Source organism: Pinus tabuliformis, chromosome J, assembly GCF_031772625.1.
Source record: "Pinus tabuliformis cultivar Carrire ecotype Pingquan chromosome J, CPIR1, whole genome shotgun sequence".
NCBI lineage: Eukaryota > Viridiplantae > Streptophyta > Pinopsida > Pinales > Pinaceae > Pinus > Pinus tabuliformis.
The window spans coordinates 107,090,443-107,109,042 of NC_142295.1; the positions used below are offsets into that span (position 1 = coordinate 107,090,443).

Sequence of the window (18,600 nt, forward strand, 5' to 3'; positions counted from 1 at the left end):
ATGTATCATGCAACTTAGACTAGGACCATGACTACCTTAAGCTATAGCAATGTGCACATTGTAATCATGGCTTCCTATTGCACCTTAGTAAACTACATGGCACTGGACCCTATCGGCAATTTTAGGGATTTTAACATAGAAAAAGAGTTCACGGAACATATGTACAGGTCCCAGTATAAAGGAAGCCTAATGTACTACATATTTTTACCACATAAAAGCACCCCATGTATGAACAAATTTAACAATGAGGCCCCTTGGGTATTGTTTGAAAACCTCAATCCCCCAACCTAAGCATTCTTTGATATATAAATCAATTGAGTAGACTTCTGATACTTGCATTGAATTATCAAAAAAAATGTAGCAAGGATTGGTCATATTTATTACAGTGATTCAAACTCTAGAAATTTTCCTCCTTAATGCTTTCATATTATAGTCCAGGTTAGTAGGAAATTAAAGAAAAAAACTTTACAAAGGAAGTGAGAACGTAAGGAAATATCTTTGGGCATACTTCTTTTAGCCTGTTTAAAGTAGTTCTTGAACATAATAGAGAAAATCTATAGAGGGGAGCCCTCCTAACAAGGCTGACCAGTAGCAGGAATTTTAAAGTCACTCAAGAGGCTGATGAAGGGATTCAATGCACTGTTTAAAGGAGACAAGTTCCTTTCTCTCCATCACTGCATCCTAAGTCAGTTTTCTTCAACTTGCCTCAGCTTGGAATTTGCTTCTTGATGGGTTTGACACTGATTACATGGTCAAATTTAATGTTGGCAAAATATCAGTGACCCTATAAGCAATTCATCCCCCGTAGGCTGCTTAAGAAACCACACCTGATGAAGGGATTCAATGCATCTTTAAGGAGACTAATTCCTTTCTCTCCATCACTACATACTAAGTTAGTTTTTTTCAACTTGCATCAGCTTGGAATTTGCTTCTTGATGAGTTTGACATTGATTACATGGTCAAATTTTATGATGGCAAAATATCAGTGACTCTATAAGCAGTTCATCCTTCCTTAAGTATAAAGTTGTTAGCTTTTGTAGGAATAACCTCCAGAAACTTGGAAAAAATCTGAGTTGAGGGGTCTGTGGCCCAAAGCAACAACAAAACAATAGACACCCTCAAGTTGTGGACCGTGGTTACTATTTTGCTTTCTTATCAATTTCTGAATACTCTTAATAGTTAATACTGTGATTAGCAGTAAAACCATTTAGGACTTGAGTGTATATGTAAGCTGGTGTGTATGATCATCAGGTGTTTCTTGGACCTATCAAAATTTTCTTCTGCCAATACCTGCTAATATTTTGATAAATACATGGACAAGCCATAGCCAAAGGGATTAGCTCAACTGGTTGTCACCAATGTTGATTGACATTTGGCTAGTTCCATGCCATTAGATGCCCAGTTTGAATCCCCCAGGTGAGTTGCACTGGTCCACGCCAATGGATTTACTAGGGATGCCATCCGCGGATGCACAGAAGCATTCCTTGGGTTTGCAGCAAGGTTTTCCTTGGGAAAAATGTGAGTCAAGGTATAAGTTTTGCAGATTGGGTTTGCAATATGATGTTAACCATATAATTTAATACTAGACTTTGTTTATTTATCCATTGATCATTCATTGTAATTTATGTTTGGTTTTATGAATTTTCTTTATTCTCTCCCGCGTTGGATCATTTTTATTTTATTAATGCAAGTATTATCTATACTTTAATGACTTCATTTTCGTTTCTCCTTTTATATTATTATTAAGGCATAATTTTTGTTTATTTTATGAACTAGAAAGTTAGAAGCCAATAGAAATTTGTGATGTCAATATCTAAAATTAGATGAAATATTTACACCTGTTTTCATATTTATAGTTTTCCTTTTGCTAATTGGGAGCTGCAGGTTCAAGGTAAATTATATTTGAGTGTCAAGCCTGCGGAAGAAGCTCCAGAATGGAGGAGGACAAAGGGATTAAAAGCTGCACTTCCTCTCCAGATTTTATTTGCGACAATAGATGTAATTCACTCAACTTGCCCTTATAGCAAAATATTTTAAAGAGTTTTAACATGTAAAAGAAATTTGGCATACAATTGAAATAAATCAGATGGTAAATGCAAGAAATGCAAGTTGCATGGTCTCCGGGGACAGATATACATAGTAAGTCAACCAGTTTGATAATTTGAAATGGGTGTATTAATTCACTGAGGTATTAATGAAATTGCAACTGAATTTATACCTTGTCAAACACGTTTTAGTTTAGTTTGTAAGCACCATCAACTCATTTTAGATGGTCAATCCTTTGAAAAATCTTTCTGTCCCACTGATTATGTGAATTTCTCTACTTTTCCAATGGCTTTAAATTCTAAACTTAAACTCAGAATTTTAAGATTTTATATATTGATTTGAAATGGTCGATTCAAGATGCACATTAGGAAGGTTATCCTTCAGTAAATCTAGGGAAGTGATTTTGTAAATATGGAAGGCTGCAAACAAAATGATATTTAAAGATAGCCCATCCTTTGGAAGTTTAAACTTTAGTTGACCATCAAGCACATAGTTCCAGTTACATGTGCTTGTAAGGCTACATTTCCCTAATCATAATTGGAATTCTTAAGAATCATTGTAAATGACAGACCTTTTAGGATAATAAGTTTTAAACCTGCCCAAACTATGAGCTGGAATTTTCAGGCAATGACTAAAGATGATGTCTCAGATTGGAGAAAAGAAACAGGTTTATAAGGATTGCTGAAGTGTTAAGTTTAGGTGCACTTTCATACAATCAGCATGACATGAATTGTAGTGTCATTCTTAACTGGACAAATACTTGGCAATAATTTTACCTTTATGCTCAACGCTTTTTCATTGCCTTGGACTCCAGATCTATTGAAATGGGTAGATATATCAAATGGATTTCCAAACAAGACCTTATGAAATGTTTGAAGATAAAATAATTTCCCCACATCAATTTTTATATATCTTAAATGCAGTAATGTATGTATCAAAAGAGTGAAAAATCGGAAACCCGATTCCTATTGCAGCAATTGGAAATAATTCTCCTAATTGTTAAATTAATTCTTGACAATTTATTTACTGTTTGCTACAACAAATACTGAATTAATCACAGTGCAACCTACACAAATAAAGTGCGGAAGAAATAAACACTGGAAGAAATACTAGCGCACACACATAAATTTACATAGTTATTTTTGGACCAATGTCCCCGGAAAAACCCAACGTGGGAAACCAGTGCAGCAGTTGATGGTTTTATTATGATGCAGTGGTGAAATAATCTGAGTACAACTGGATGCCGAAACTGACAATCCTACAGAGAAATACTAGCAAGAAAATTCTAGTGAGGACAAATTCCTCACTCCACTGGCAAATCCAGGCACTGACCTTAGGTCAAATTGAGTCATCCAAACTGCCTCTACGCAATCACTGTGTCACCCTAGCGCAGTTGCTATTGCACTCAGCTCGAAACAACTTCTTCTCAAGACGTTTGATCAACTGTTGTCTGTGAAAACATATCTCCTAGCGTCTGGAACTTCTATGCAACTTCTGGTACTGAAATTCTACTTCTCCCCAACAATTTGACTTTTCCTCTAGAGGCTACTACGCTTCTCTGCATCAACCTCACTGTGGCTTTTCTGCCTTTTTACAAATGTACTCACCGGAACTAGAATCCTTCCTCCGACTTCATTATCCTGCCCCTCTCTCAATGCTTCGATTTCTCTGGCTCTCTCTCCAACAACTGAATGTTGCTACTCAGGATATTGATATGCTCATGAAATTGAACTGCACAAGTGATTTCTCTAAGCCCCATCGACTTCTTCTTATAATCCTCTATTACTTCAACGACCAAGATTAGATCTTAATCGATTACTAGGATTAACTTGAAGTCGATTCAAGTGAGTTTCTAAAACATTCACACCATAACTTAATTAATTTTGATTAATTAGTCATATTCCCTAAGTTTAGACTTAAGAAATATTTTAAAAATTGACTAATAATCTAATTAAGTCATTTCTAGGCGGAATTTCCAGAAACGATTTCTGGGTTTTGGAAATCTTATGCATTGTAGCATCTCCACAAAATCTCAAGGTTAGAACACATCTGATGCTACAAAAACTAACACTCCCTCTTAGCGAAAAATGTGTTCTAGAGTTGTTGCCTTCTGTAGCAACCCCTTGTCTCTGCATCATCTCCTGTCACGCTGTTGATGTCTGGCTATAGCTGCCCACCAACCACTGCGTAACTCTGATATGTGTTGCATCTGTGTTGATGTTGACTCTACTAAATTGTTGCCAACACTACATCTTCACTGCGACTTCTTCTCCATCTATTGTTGCTGCAACTGCAACAACTGCAACTGAGTAGCATCCTAAATACTAAATCAATTGTGATCAATATAATGCATCTGTCACCCAAGTCTCTGACTGTTGCTAGTATTTGCGTTGTCACCAAGGCATCTACACTGTTGCTAACTCTGCACTGCTGTCAACTCTGCACTATGCTACCCAGCATCTGACTGCAACTAGACTCTGCATCTGTCACTATGGCATATGACTGCATCTACTATCATTGATCCATCCTGCTACAAAAATAATGTGTGCCCCCGTAGCAAGGTATTGATTCAAGAGGTGGATCTCCTCAAGAATCTTGCCCATCTGTAGCACTCTAGGGCTACAATACCAAGTTACCCTACTTGACTCCTGGGGGTATGTCAGCAAACATGGCGAAGTCTTCCTCCAGCCTAGAGGAAAGCCTATCGATCTCTGTTGATGCTGCCTTCTTATCCTCCTTGTCCTTCTTACTGAGAGGACACTGGGTACTGTAGTGACCAAGCTCACCACATTTGAAGCACTTGACCTTTGACAGGTCCTTCTTCTTCTTTCACTTCTCCCCCTACCCCTGACTAGGACCCTTTGATGTGAGGACCACATTCTCCTCTTCCTTCACCTTCTTCGATCTGCTGCTGCTGCCACTAAAGGAGTTTGTCAGTAGGTCCGTCTCAACTCCTCCTGCTACAAATCGGCCCACATCCTGTCCCACCTTGGCAAGGTTTCTCTGCCTAAGATACTTTGGACAAGTACCTGCTACTCCTCTAAGACATTATTTAGTGCCAATCGCACTAGCTCTATGGGTTGAGGCACTGCCTCAACAGCTGACAACTGGTCTCGGATTTCCTGAATCCTGGTGAGGAAAGGGTCTATGTGTTCCCCTTTCTGCATCGTGGTGCATCTCAGCTTCTCTTCTAAGTACATCTTCCATTGCTTGGAAGTGCCCTGGTACAACGTGGAAAGTGTATCCAACTTCTCTTTGGTCATTCCCTTGGCCTCTATTAGTGATACAATAGATCCCGGACACCATCAAAGGATCAATCTCTTCGCCCTCGCCATCTCCTTTATGTACTCCTTCAGCTAACACTGCATCTATGAATGGTTTCAGGCCATATTCATCCAGAAGAAAGGACATCCTTGCCTTCCAGATGACATAGTTGGAAGCACCATCCAACATGTCCTAATCTCAAAGTTCAACAGTGGCCATCTCAAACAATGTCGAAAATCTCCTCTTCCCTTCTGCTCAGTTGTTGTTAGGCTATCTGCACTCCCTTTTGGAGTGAGAAAAATTGCTTGCAATGACTGTTGATCTGCAAGTGAATTCAAACTTCTTGAGACTAGAAGCTCACTGAGGAAAATTTTCCCTCAGTGTGTGCTCTTGTTCTTCTCGACGCTAGTTCTTCTCTAGCAAACTGCTGCAAAACTTTTGCATCCAACTAGAGATCTGCTCTACGAAAAATACTGGTTGCTACCTTTGCCTCTGGAAACCGTTGATCTGGAGAGATCGAAATTTTCTATCCCCCTCTCAGAAAAAATCGATTCTCCTCAAGAATTCAACCTCTTGGGCAAGGTGACTGCGTTACCTTTGGGGTTTTGACCGACTGCCCCTTAATGAATAGTGAAAATCCCTCTTCCTTCAGTATTGAGCTCTCCGACTGATCAATTGTTCTCCGATACCATGTGAAAAATCGGAAACCCGATTCCTATTGCAAGAACTAGAAACAATTCTCCTAATTGTTAAATTAATTCTTAACAATTTATTTACTGTTTGTTTCTACAAAATTACAAATATTGAATTAATCACACTGCAACCTACACAAATAAACTGCGGAAGAAATAAACATTGGAAGAAATACTAGCACAGACACATAAATTTACACAGTTATTTTTGGATCAATGTCCCCGAAAAAACCCAACTTGGGAAAACCAGTGCAGGAGTTGAGGGTTTTATTATTATGCAGTAGTGAAATAATCTGAGTACAATTGGATGCCAAAACTGACAATCCTATAGAGAAATACTGGCAAGAAAAATATAGTGAGGAGAAGTTCCTCACTCCACCAGCAAATCCGGGCACTGACCATAGCTCAAATTGAGCCATCCAAACTGCCTCTACGCAGTCATTGCGTCACCCTAGTGCAGTTGCTACTGCACTCAACTCGGAACAGCTTCTCCTCAAGCCATCTGATCATTTATTGTCTAGGAAAATGTCTCTCCTCGCCTCTGGAATTATACCTAGCTTCTGGCACCGAAACTCTGCTTTTGCCCATCAATTCGACTTTGCCTCTAGAGGCTACTACGCTGCTCTGCGTCAACCTCACTGTGGCTTCTCTGCCTCTTTGCAAATGCACTCACTGGAACTAGAATCCTTTCTCCGGCTTCACTGTCCCTGCCCCTCTCTCACTGCTTCAATATCTCTGTCTTTCTCTCCGGTAACTGAATTTTGTTACTAAGGAAATCGATCTGCTCATGAAATCGAATTGCACAAGTGATTTCTCCAAGCCCCATCCACTTCTAGGATTAACTTGAAGTCGATCCAAGTGAGTTTCTAGAACATTCACACCATAACTTAATTAATTCTGATTAATTAGTCATATTCCCCAAGTTTAGACTTAGGAAATATTTAAAAAGCTAACTAATAATCTAATTAAGTCATTTCTAGGGAATTTCCAGAATCGATTTCTGGGTTTGGAGATCTTGCGCATTCTAGCCTCCACAAAATTTCAAGGCTAAAACACATTTGATGCTACAAAAACTAACAAAGAGAACACATATGCACTTGCACACATATAGTATTGATTGTTTGCATACAGCATGTGGCTTTTCAACACAAATTAGAAGTACACTTTGTGTTAAAAAAGAGCATCGCCATTTCTGCAACTTTATTTGGGTGTTACATTGCATAATGTCACTAGGGAAATTTTCCCCTTAGGGTTATCAAGAGCATAAGGGTATATTGCACCAATAATACGTGACCCCTTGATTAAATTCGACACAAAAAAGTGCATAATAATAAACAGGTAATTCATTTTTTAGCAATTCCAACTGTACACAACAATTTACAACTTCCAAAATTCACTTCCTAGAACTGTTACGCTGCCCAGAATTAAGAACAATAATATTCCTTTCACAAGTATCTACAGTACTAGTTAACAACTACCAACTTACAACTTCCTTTCTGCTACTGTTCTATGTGCCCACTTGGCTTAGCTTCCCCGCTGCTTGCTCTGATCAAGGCTATTTCGTTGTCTATTGCCTTGGATGTGCCTACGATGGGAGCCACCAACTACCACAGATGAGACTTGCAATCTTTAGCCAGATTCATGTTGTCAGAGTGTATCAAATTCGGTCCTTATATCAAGAACAAGAACAAAAAATTATTGCCACAAATTAGATCCCAAAGAGAGCTCATTGCCAAAATTTACTCCTTCGCAACCTGGTTCAGATGGGCCACATACCTTGGTCGTCTATTCCAACGGTTGTTTTCTACAGCAATGCACAAATCACCCAAATGAGGGTATCGTGCAATGTTGCACGAAGCGAGGATGTTTTTTGGAAGCGAAGCATTGGAAGCATCACTTTCCAAAAATCCTCAGATGCAAAGTATCCCAGAAATATATATATATATATATATATATATATATATTAAAAAAAATTCTAGATTGCCAAATTAGTTGCCAAATATATCAAAGCATGCATATTGTACACAAATCAAGATAGAAATGGCATCCATAGTACATTAATGATTAATTATTCGAGCATCAACCATCTAGAATCTAGATTCCTCTCCTCTTGTGTAGCCTTTGCCTCTACTTCGATTCTCTAGGGATATTAGCCAACATTGCCCAATTTTGATCAAACTGAATAATCCAAGCCTTATAATATGGTAGAAAAGACTTAACATGCATGATCAATGATTTTGACTTGAGTGAAGGGTACATTTTTGTTGAGGCCAGGACAATGGAGTTCAACAATCAACACCACCAATGTGAAAGTTTCCAACTATTGCAACAACTGCAAATTATTTTTCTAAGTATAAATTAATTAACAATTTATTTTCCCACACAAATAACAAATAATTCACAACTGCAATTTTCACCAAATTAAATTTTGCAGAAGATAAACTGGAATCTGAGAAAATACTGGCACACACACAATACATTTGACACAGTTTTTTTTGGACTAAAGTCCCCGGAAAAACCCAACTTGGGAAAATCGGTGAAGCAGCTAAGGGTTTTTATTATTAAGCAACAGCAAAATAATTTGAGTACAATCTGGATGCCGAAAACTAAGAATCCTGCAAAGAAAATATTGGCAAAAATCTAGTGAGGAATTTTCCTCATCCCACAGGCAATTCGACACTAAAGACTGGCCTCTTAAACCCTTCCACGAATTGCCCCATGTCACCCTTTGCATAGCCTCTATTGAATCACAAATTCGTGTTCCATGAATCTCACACTGAGCTACCTCTTCAGCCTACTACTGACTCTGGAAAGGTTTCTCTCAACCTCTGCGAAATTTTCCTGCCTCTGGAACTTTGAAACATCCTTCCAAATCTGCAAATTGAATTGCCTCTTAGAGGCTTCTGTGCATCCCTTGTACAACCTCTTTGTGACTATCTCTGCCTCTCTGCAATGTACTCTCGGAAACTAGAAATCTTCCTCCGAATTCACTGCCTCTGCCCCTCTCTGTCTCTGCTTCCCTTCTTTGGCTCAAACTCTTCCAACAACTGTTGCTTCTCTCTGGAAAATTGAACTACCCAAGGAAATCGATCTCAAGTGTATCAAGTGTGTTTTCTCCATCTACCCATTGACCTCCTCTTATATTCTCCAATTGAGACTCCAATGGCCAAGATTAAAACATAATCAATGGCTGAGATAATTTCTGGATCGATCCGTGTGAGTTTCTAGATGATTCACACCTTTCTCAATTAATACTGATTAATTAACCACTTTTCTTAAGTTTAAACTTAGGAAATATTTAAAAATAGGTTAATAATCTAATTGAGATACTTCTAGGTGGAATTTCCAGAAACGATTCTTAGGTTATGGAGAACTCTTGTGTTTTAACCTCTCCACAAAGTTTCGAAACTAGAACACCTCCGATGCTACAAAAATTAACACTCCCTCTTAGCGAGGAAGGTGTTCTAGTGTTGCACTACTTCTACAACACCCTGTCTCTGTGTCACTCTTTGTCACGCTGCTGATGTCTAGCCACTGGGACTGCTTGCCACTGCCCACCAACTACTGCGCAACTCTAATGTTGCATTTGTGCTACCGCTGCCACTGTTATATTGCTGCCAACTTTGCATCTGCACTACAACCAATGTTGCACGAAGCGTCCCCCCCCCCCCCCCAACGGTTCCAAGCCCCGAAGCGCGTCCCGTACGGAAGCGCCTAGGAAGCTTAGCCGGAAGCGCGCTTCCGAATTTTTTGTTGCTTCCTGGAAATTCGGAAGCGTGGTATGGAAGCGCGCTTCATACGGCGCTTCGGAGGAGGAAGCATACACTTCCGGAAAAGCGTTTAGAAAATCGTTTTTTTTTTCAATTTTTTTTTAATTTTAGGTGAGTTTGCTTGTTGGGGGTGGGTCCACCTTGGGTTAGGATGACGAATGAAGGCAAAAAAAAATATAAATATCGCAGATGCTCCGTCATGGTAATGTTAAATTCTTAAAGTAAAAGTGACATTCTCCTTTATTTTTCATTTTCATCCTTTTACTTAAATTTTTAACATTACCATGAATTGACTCAGGATGTTTGAGAGTGGTTCTAGCCTCATTGGACTTCATATGGAGAAAATAAAATTTCATATCCTATTCAAAATTCAGCAGACTTAACGGTTTTCAGGAATTCAGGATCAATGGGATTGTGGCATTTCATTAGATTATATCAAGTATGAAGGTATGCGATTAGCATTTAATCAAGAGCACCAAGCCCTATATGTACCCTAGTGTTGGTGGAATTAATTGTTGAACTCCTTTGTCACGCGGCACGCCCTCAACAAAAAATTACCTTTCAATCAAGTCAAAATCATCGATCAAGCATGTTAAGCTTTTTCTACCATATTTTAAGTCTTGAATTAGGTAGTTTGATCAAAATTGGGCAATGTTGACTAATATCCCTAGACAATCGAGGTAGAGGCAAAGGCTAGACAAGAGGAGAAGAATCTAGAGTCTAGATGGTTGATGCTCGAATAATTAGTCATTAATGTACAATGGATGTTATATCTATCTTGATTTATGCAAAAATATGCATGTTTTCATGTCTTCCACAATTAATTTGCTATTTGGGATGTTTGTTTTGAGTATAAATGCAATATATATATATATATATATATATATATATATATATAGCAGACACTTCCGCGGACGCTTCGCTTCCTAGATTTTTGGAAAATGACGCTTCCGCGTCCTCGCTTCCAAAAAACGCTTCCACTTCGCCCCCGCTTCGTGCAACATTGACTGCAACTGAGAAGCATCCAAAATATTGAATCAACTGTGTCTTTGTGCAGCATCTGTGTCTTGAGCATCTGACTGCTATTAGCCTTTGCACTGCCCACTAAGGAATTTGTGTTATTGTTGACTCTGCCACTGAGCCTCCTGCTCTATTGTCAACACTGCATTGCGCTCCTCAGCACCTGACTGCAACTAGTCTGCAACTGTCACTTGGGAATTTGGCTGCATCAACTAACACTAATCCATCTTGCTACTGAATATTGTGGGTCCTTGTAGCAATGTAATGATCCATGAGGAAGACACCTCAATGGACCCTACGTAGTCGTCTGCAACTCTGGGACTATAACTCCGGATCACCCCACCTCACTCCTGGAGGTATAGTTGCAAACATGGTGAAATTTTCCTCTAGTCTAGAGGACAACTTGTCTATCTTCGTAGACATTGCCGCCTAGTCCTACTTCTCCTGCTTGTCCTTCTTCTTGAAAGACATTCCGTACTGTCGTGGCCAAACTTGTCACACACGAAGCACTTGACCTTAGATAGGTCCTTTTTCTTCTTCTTCTCCCCTTGTCCCTAATTGGGACCCTTTGATGCTAGGGTCACATTCTCCTCTTCCTTCTCATCCTCCGTGCCCTTACTGTTGCTTCCACTTATTGTGTCGCCTCATCTCCTCCTGCGATAGGTCTGACCACATCCTGTCCCATCTAGGCAATGTGTCTCGGCCCAAGATACTTTGGACAAAGACCCGCCACTCCTCGAAGACACTATTTAGTGCCAAACGTACAAGCTCTAATGGTTGAGGCACCTCCCCTGCAAGAACATCTTCCATTGCTTGGAAGAATTCTGATATAGCTGGTTGAGAGCGTCCCACATTTCCATAGCAATATTCTTGCCAGATACGTGTGAGACTATATGGTCTGGGACTCCATCCAAGATCAACCGCTTGGCATTCGCCATTTCTTTCCTGTATTCCTTCAGTTGATCTGCATGCTGAGGAAATACCACCACATTATCTACATAGGCTTTCAGGCCATCTTCATCCTTCAAGAAGGACATCCTAGCCTTCCAGATGACAAAGTTTGAGGCTCCCTCCAACTTATCCTAATCTCTAAGCCCAGTTGTGGCCATCTTTGAATCTGGTCGAAACTTTCCCTCTTTCTCCTTACTTGGTTGTTGAATCTACTACACGCACTCCCTTCTAGAGTGAGAATCGAATTTCTAAAACTTAAAACCCATTGAGAGAAATTTTCTCTATGTGCATTTCTCTTCCACTCGATGCTGATTTTGCTACTGCAAAATCCTTCTCCGCCCAAACAAGGAATATGCGCAACGAAAATCACTAAGTTGTTGCTCCCTCTGCTTGTTGGAATCACTCAACTAAAAAGCCGAATTTTTATGCCAACTTGCACTGAAAAATCGAACTTCCCTAAACAACTCGCACTGCCTAGCTTAGGCTCTGCACAGCCTCCAGAGATTCGTCCAACTGCTCCCTCTGAACAACGAATTTGTGCTTCTGCTTTTGAGCTTTCCCATCTTATCAAAATTTGTTAAAATTAGCAACTAGGGTCAAATTCCACCTTGGGACAGCTCATATGATGGAGATGATTATTGCATTGGATTCCTCTTTTTGAGAGGTCCAAGTTTGATATAAAGATTGTTTCATTTGGACAAGCAGAAATGTGATTTTGAATTTATTCTCTCACATGTACAAATTGTTAAGGTCAGCCTTATCTTAATGTAGGCTCAAGAAGTTCAATTGATGTGTCTCTTCACCCACATCAAAAAATAGAAGAGACCTCTCTTCTCATTTGGTCATCACTCATTTCATCATTCTTCTCTCTCCACAACAGATTGGTTCGTACAGCTTGGGAATCTTCTCTCTCTCTCTCTCACACGTGCGGCTAGGAGGACTGTTTTATGGGGCTGAAACAGGACGAAAATTTCAAATTGTTGACCTGCGTTGACCATTGTCGTTTTGACCAAGTTTGACTGCATTTTCTGGGACACAATTTCGCTCTCTTGAGGCCATATTAATCGGCACAGAAATCAAGGTGTTTGGCACTGTTTGACCAATGTTGACTTCAGGGTTATTTGACTGTAGGGCTGACTGTTGTTTGACTGAATTTGACCAGCATTTGTGGCATTGTTTTGGGTTGACTTCGACTCTTGATGAAGGACAAATTAATATGCCTTTGACCGAGCTTCAAAGGAGATGACTTGTTGTTGATTTGACCAGCATTGACTTTTTGGTTAGGGTTGAAGTTTGACTGCAGTTGATTGTAGAATTTGACAAGGCTGATTTGACTTTGTATTGGCCTAATCTATTTGACTTTTGTACTCTCTCTCTCTGTTGAACTATTGAATAATAATAAGAAGATTTGATCAAAGGGTTTTCCCCGCATTGGGGTTTTTCCCTGGTATTTGCCAAATCTGGTGTCCTCTTGTCTTGGCTTGTCTTTTGCATATGTTTTTATGTTGTATTTTCATAATGACATGATCTTTGTAAATGATGTAATAAAGAGAATAAATTATTTTTGTATATCTTGCTACATGGGTTTCATGAGCAAGAAGTGTCATTAGGTCAAAGACTTCTTCTTGATGTCTTTAGGATTTTATTTATATGTCAAAGAGTCATGTCATATGTAAAGAAGCTCTTCATGAGCCTATGGAAATGTATACAAGTGTGTAGCAGCCCTCCAAGACCAAGGTCAATCCTCCATTAGCAAACACAAGAAGTCAACAAGCAAAACGAATCAGAGATCATCATTGTCGACTTCAATTATTGAATTAAATATGTTTAAATGACATGTCGGCTCAAATGAAAGACATGTCGGTTCACAAGTTCACGTCGGCTCAAAATAGGAGCACAAACAACTATAAATACCTGTCTAGGGTATCCGCAAATGTCATACTAAGATCTCGCAATTCTTCTCTGAGATTTCGATGGGTATAGGGTGCAGGAAGGCATGGAACAGGCCTCGGATGGGTTACAGGTCTAATACTTCGTATGGGTACAAGCAGAAGCAACCTCGGACAAGATGTCACCACAGGCAGACAAGGATTCGAATGGACAGTAAGCCGCAGTCTTGATGACAGTGAAGTCCTGTCTGTAGTCTCGATGAAAGGCAATGATCTCAGTGTCACAAACTCGGTGGACCTATCTATATATACTCGACATACCTGTGGAAGAAGAAATAGAGTCTCGACATATATATACTATCTCAATTACTGTCTCAACATACTGTCTCGGCATAACCATGTTGATGAAATGAGTTTCGATGATAACAGTGAGTCTCCACATACCTGAGAAAGGAGACATACAGTCTCAATGAATAACACAGTATTCGTATCTGCCTCCCAGTGATCTCAATATGAATATGTATCTCAGATGCAGCCACAATGACAAGGATCATAAGCAGTAATAACATGATTATTACAGTCTCAGCATAATGGAAGAAGCAGTGATCACCAAGTCAAGGAGGGTCAGTCTCGGCAAGGATAAGTGACAAGGATCATGATTTCACAGTGATCTCAACCTACAGTGAAGTGCAGTCATGATCTTCATGATCGCAAAGAAGGTGCAGAGATTATCTCAGTGATAATCTCAAGGAGCAGTCATGGTGTAGCAATGATATTCTCAATGATATTGCAACAGTAATGAAGTTCTTGGTGATGTAGTAGTGTTGATCTCAGAGGTGCAGCAAAAATGATGATCCCAGCAGTGACGAAGAAGAGGATTGATGTCTTGGTCTTGGAGAGGCAGAATGTGTCAAGGGTCACGGTCTTGGTATTTGTCAATTGGAATCTCTATAAGAAGAATTTTGTGTGGGTTTTCCTCTCCAAGAGGGAGAGGTTTTAGCCCTGGCAGAGAGCCTAATCTCTTGTGTTCTTGTCTCTTTGTTTTTGGTAGCAGTTTGATGAAGTAATCACTCACACTAATAATGGAAAGAAGATCATGCTAAGATAAATTGTAAAAACACTTCACAAATTGTTATCATGTCAAGAAGAATCACCCTAATTTATGTTTCCCCTAGATTCTTCAACATGGTATCAGAGGAGGAAGGTTCAGTGGCCAAAGAAAGGGCAGAAAAGAGACATGCAAGATCTACAAGAAAGAATCATCTTGATCAAACCCTAGATCAAAAGATCAGCCTACAACAGCAGTGTATAATAACAAGGGTTACTGTCTATGCAATCAAGAAGAATAGTCTACATCAGCAAGAGATTTTGTCTCAAGTAATCATCATCTAAATAAGGCAGCTCGGAGGATCTCAAATCATCTTGGAACCCTAGGAAGCAGTTTACAACAACAGTCATCTACAGCAAGGGTTTTGGAGATTAACAGTCTGAAGATGAAGCATTCAGAACTCTGGTCCATGGCAACAGTTCTGATGCCTCTCACAATTTCAGTCAATGACATGTTAAAGATTTATCTTCTCAAATCATTAGTGCTGCATATTACAAGCAACTCAATCATAAGGAGGCTTGAAGACAATCTTCCTGTCATTACAGCAAGGATCTTATCAGAAGAAAGCATCAATGAATCTGCCTCAACAACAGCCAACATGATCAAGGTGAAGATTTCATCTTCACATCTGAAGTAAGTATCTTTTCATTCTATAATCAAGTTTGGTTCTATGACTTCATGAATGCAAGAACTTCCATAGATAAATTAATCATCAAAGGTCCTTGCATAGAATAAGAAGGATTGACAGAATCCTTATGGAGAAGAGAATTCAGTGAACAGATCTCCTTTGAAATCATGAGAAGGAACTCTTAAAAGTCCTCTCATCTCTATGTAGCAAGAAAGGAGACAGATAAGAAATATATGAAATACTAGAAGATATACTCTCTAAAATGCAGTAAAGAAGGTGTCAAATAATGAAGAAATATCTTCATGAGATCTCAATTGGAGATCTGAAAAAGATTATAAGAAGATAATCATCTACGTTCTTAATAAGCAAGATGGCAAGTGTCCTTGGGACATGAAAATTTCCTCATACAACAACTTGTGGTATCTATGCAAGATGGAAGGAGGACAAGTTATAGACAAAAGTATTGAAGGTTAAAAAGATTTAAACATGTGCAGAAAGACAATGGAAGTTATTGTTGAATTTAGGCTTTTGTGATCCATAACAAGTTTATGAGAGGGGTTTCGGCGTAAATCACATCATCAATCATTTGTCGACGCGTTTCGAACCAACAAGTGTGGTTCATCGTCAGGACAAGTTGAAGAACCAGATCATGGCTGCATGTTAAATAGAGAGAGAATATCATCCAACTGCTATATTTGACTAGGAAACGGCTATAATAGACTATGAAACGACTATATTTGACTGGACTGGACCAAGGGATAGGGACAACGACTATATTTGACTGGAATGGACCAAGGGATAGGGAAGGGGAAAAAAAAGTTTCATTAATTCATAAGTTAGTTATGTTATATTTATTACCATAATTGACTAATAGTAATTTATTGTATTTAATTACTAATTATATAAAAAGTTATAATAGAATATAAAAATTAATAAAGGTTTATTAAAAGAAAAACTGATTTAGTTTGTTAATTGATGTTCATGTAACCATTTCTCTTAATTACAACCCCTAGGAGAAAGAATACATTAGTTACTAATAAGATAATATTAACTTAATATTACTAATTAAATTAATATTTATAATTAACTTTATTTAATTATATTTAAAGGCGTAAATAATAATATTATAATATTAATAGAATATGAAATAATAAAATTAAATAAAAGTTTATTAAGAGTATAACTAATATAGTTAGTTAAATAATAGAAAATGTAACAATTTAGAATCACTAGGAAAATAGATTCAAATTATTGAAAAATTATATAGTTGTTTCTGGTTGGTTCAAAATTAACTTTATTTAATTATATGACACGGGATAAATTAGTTCCCAAACTTTGAACTACCTACATTTTTGTTTTGGTGAAAAGATTTTATTTATTTATACATTATGTTAATTAAAAGGATTTTTATTACTTATTCAAACCGAACCATTCTGTACTTATTTTTAATCTAGAAGAGAACTAGAAAAATTAAAATAAATTACTAAAAATCGACGAGAAATCGAAGAGCAGAGAAGAAATAAAAAAAGAAAAACAAACGATCCAGAAGACGAGGAGGAAAAAACAGAGAAGATCTCACTAAAAGGACAACACAAGGAGCGGGGACGGGGGGACGGGGTTTATGATGAAAGGGCAGGGATCCAGCAGCTACTAATTTTCCAATCGTCATCCCTATTGAGATTGCTCGGCCTTTTTTCAATTTCTATGGCCTCAAAAGTTCTCAAGACAAATTAGTACTATGGAAAGATTATGGAAAAGAGCTCATATCGCCGGAAGGATGGAGGAAGTTGAAGAAAAGGACCAAGGAAAGAGGGAGCACCAGACCTCTACTATGAGTGAGATGGTGTCCCTCACAAAAGGATCCTATCATAGACTCCAAAATCCTTTGCAGATATGACCATGATAATAAGATGCATTGTGGCATCATGGAAGCATGAGAAACAAGAGCTCGTGATATCACCATGAGAAACATGAAGGACATAGCTCTTGGAAATCTCATTGGACATTAAAGGAAAGGAAGAAGTCATCCAGGTCAAAGGAAACATTTGCCAGATGGGGATATGCAAGATCCTGTAGATTCTCTGATAGAAACCTCAACGAAGGATCCCCTAGTCTGGGAAGGCAGCAAGTGTTTCATTAGGAAATCCAACTTATGGAATTCATGAGATGACATAAGAAATGAAACAGATCAAGGGATTGAAGATCTTTTCAATCAAGGAAGCTGTTGGAAGAAGCAAAGGTAAATTGAGGTATGTATGCTTGTATTTATTTAATATTGCAATGTCATGTCATATGGTTGCAGGTAACATGGATCAAGATTATCAAAAGGAAAAAGATCTCCTCCTCTGAAAGGATGCAGAAGGGCATAAGTCACACTAGATGAAGTCAACATAATATGTCCTCATATGAAGTATGAAGTAGTTGACTACAATTGAATTTTTTTTATTGAAAGCTACTAGGAGTGGAAGGTGTGAGGATGGAAGAGATCGTAAAATATGCAACCATGATGAAGGCTATCAACGTCCAAAGGATCAGGAAGATTTGACCAGGAAGTCTCCCGAAAAGATGTGAAGACTCTGATAGAAGTCTGAAAATATGAAGACTCTTGACAGCATATCATTGGGAGATGTGTCAACATGTATAGCAGGGTGTTGATACCTACAAGAAGATTTCACTGGAAAAGTCCATCATCAAAAAGGTAATATGTGATTTGTTTCTGGTTTCTGACCTCTTGGAGAAAGTCTGGGTATGTGTGCAAGGCCAAGGTAAGGAGAGTTGTGAAGGATGTCACAACTATGTACCTTGTGAATCACCATTGAAGAAAAGGTGAAGATAGATGGCCCGATGAAGGAAGTCCCAGATGTAAAGCCAAGGAGGATACTTTCCGAGAAAGAAGAAATGACATGACAGAGGAAAGTGATGGATGGTTGAACCCTACATTGATGACATAAGGCCAAGGTAAGGAGAGTTGTGAAGGATGTCACAACTATGTACCTTGTGAATCACCATTGAAGAAAAGGTGAAGATAGATGGCCCGATGAAGGAAGTCCCAGATGTAAAGCCAAGGAGGATACTTTCCAAGAAAGAAGAAATGACATGACAGAGGAAAGTGATGGATGGTTGAACCCTACATTGATGACATCGAAGTCTTGGATCATTAGTCAACTAGAAGACCCTATAAAGCACTGATGATAGAGTCTTTAGGTAAGAGGGAGCTCTGTGAGGTTCCTAT

The 18,600-nt window shown here is 38.7% G+C and overlaps 1 protein-coding gene across 4 annotated transcripts in view; it reads left to right on the top strand.

Moving 5' to 3' along the window:
* LOC149225757 (alpha-mannosidase-like) overlaps positions 1–18,600 on the top strand; it is a 535,348-nt gene that overhangs the window by 343,879 nt on the left and 172,869 nt on the right. For all 4 annotated transcript variants that reach the window (XR_016247700.1, XM_089377304.1, XM_089377305.1 and 1 more), the window contains one exon: positions 1,885–1,998. Coding sequence is in view for 3 of the 4 variants with exons in the window: in XM_089377304.1 (XP_089233430.1) it covers positions 1,885–1,998 (114 nt within the window). In the remaining variant the exon portion in view is untranslated. The remainder of the gene's footprint in view (positions 1–1,884; positions 1,999–18,600) is intronic.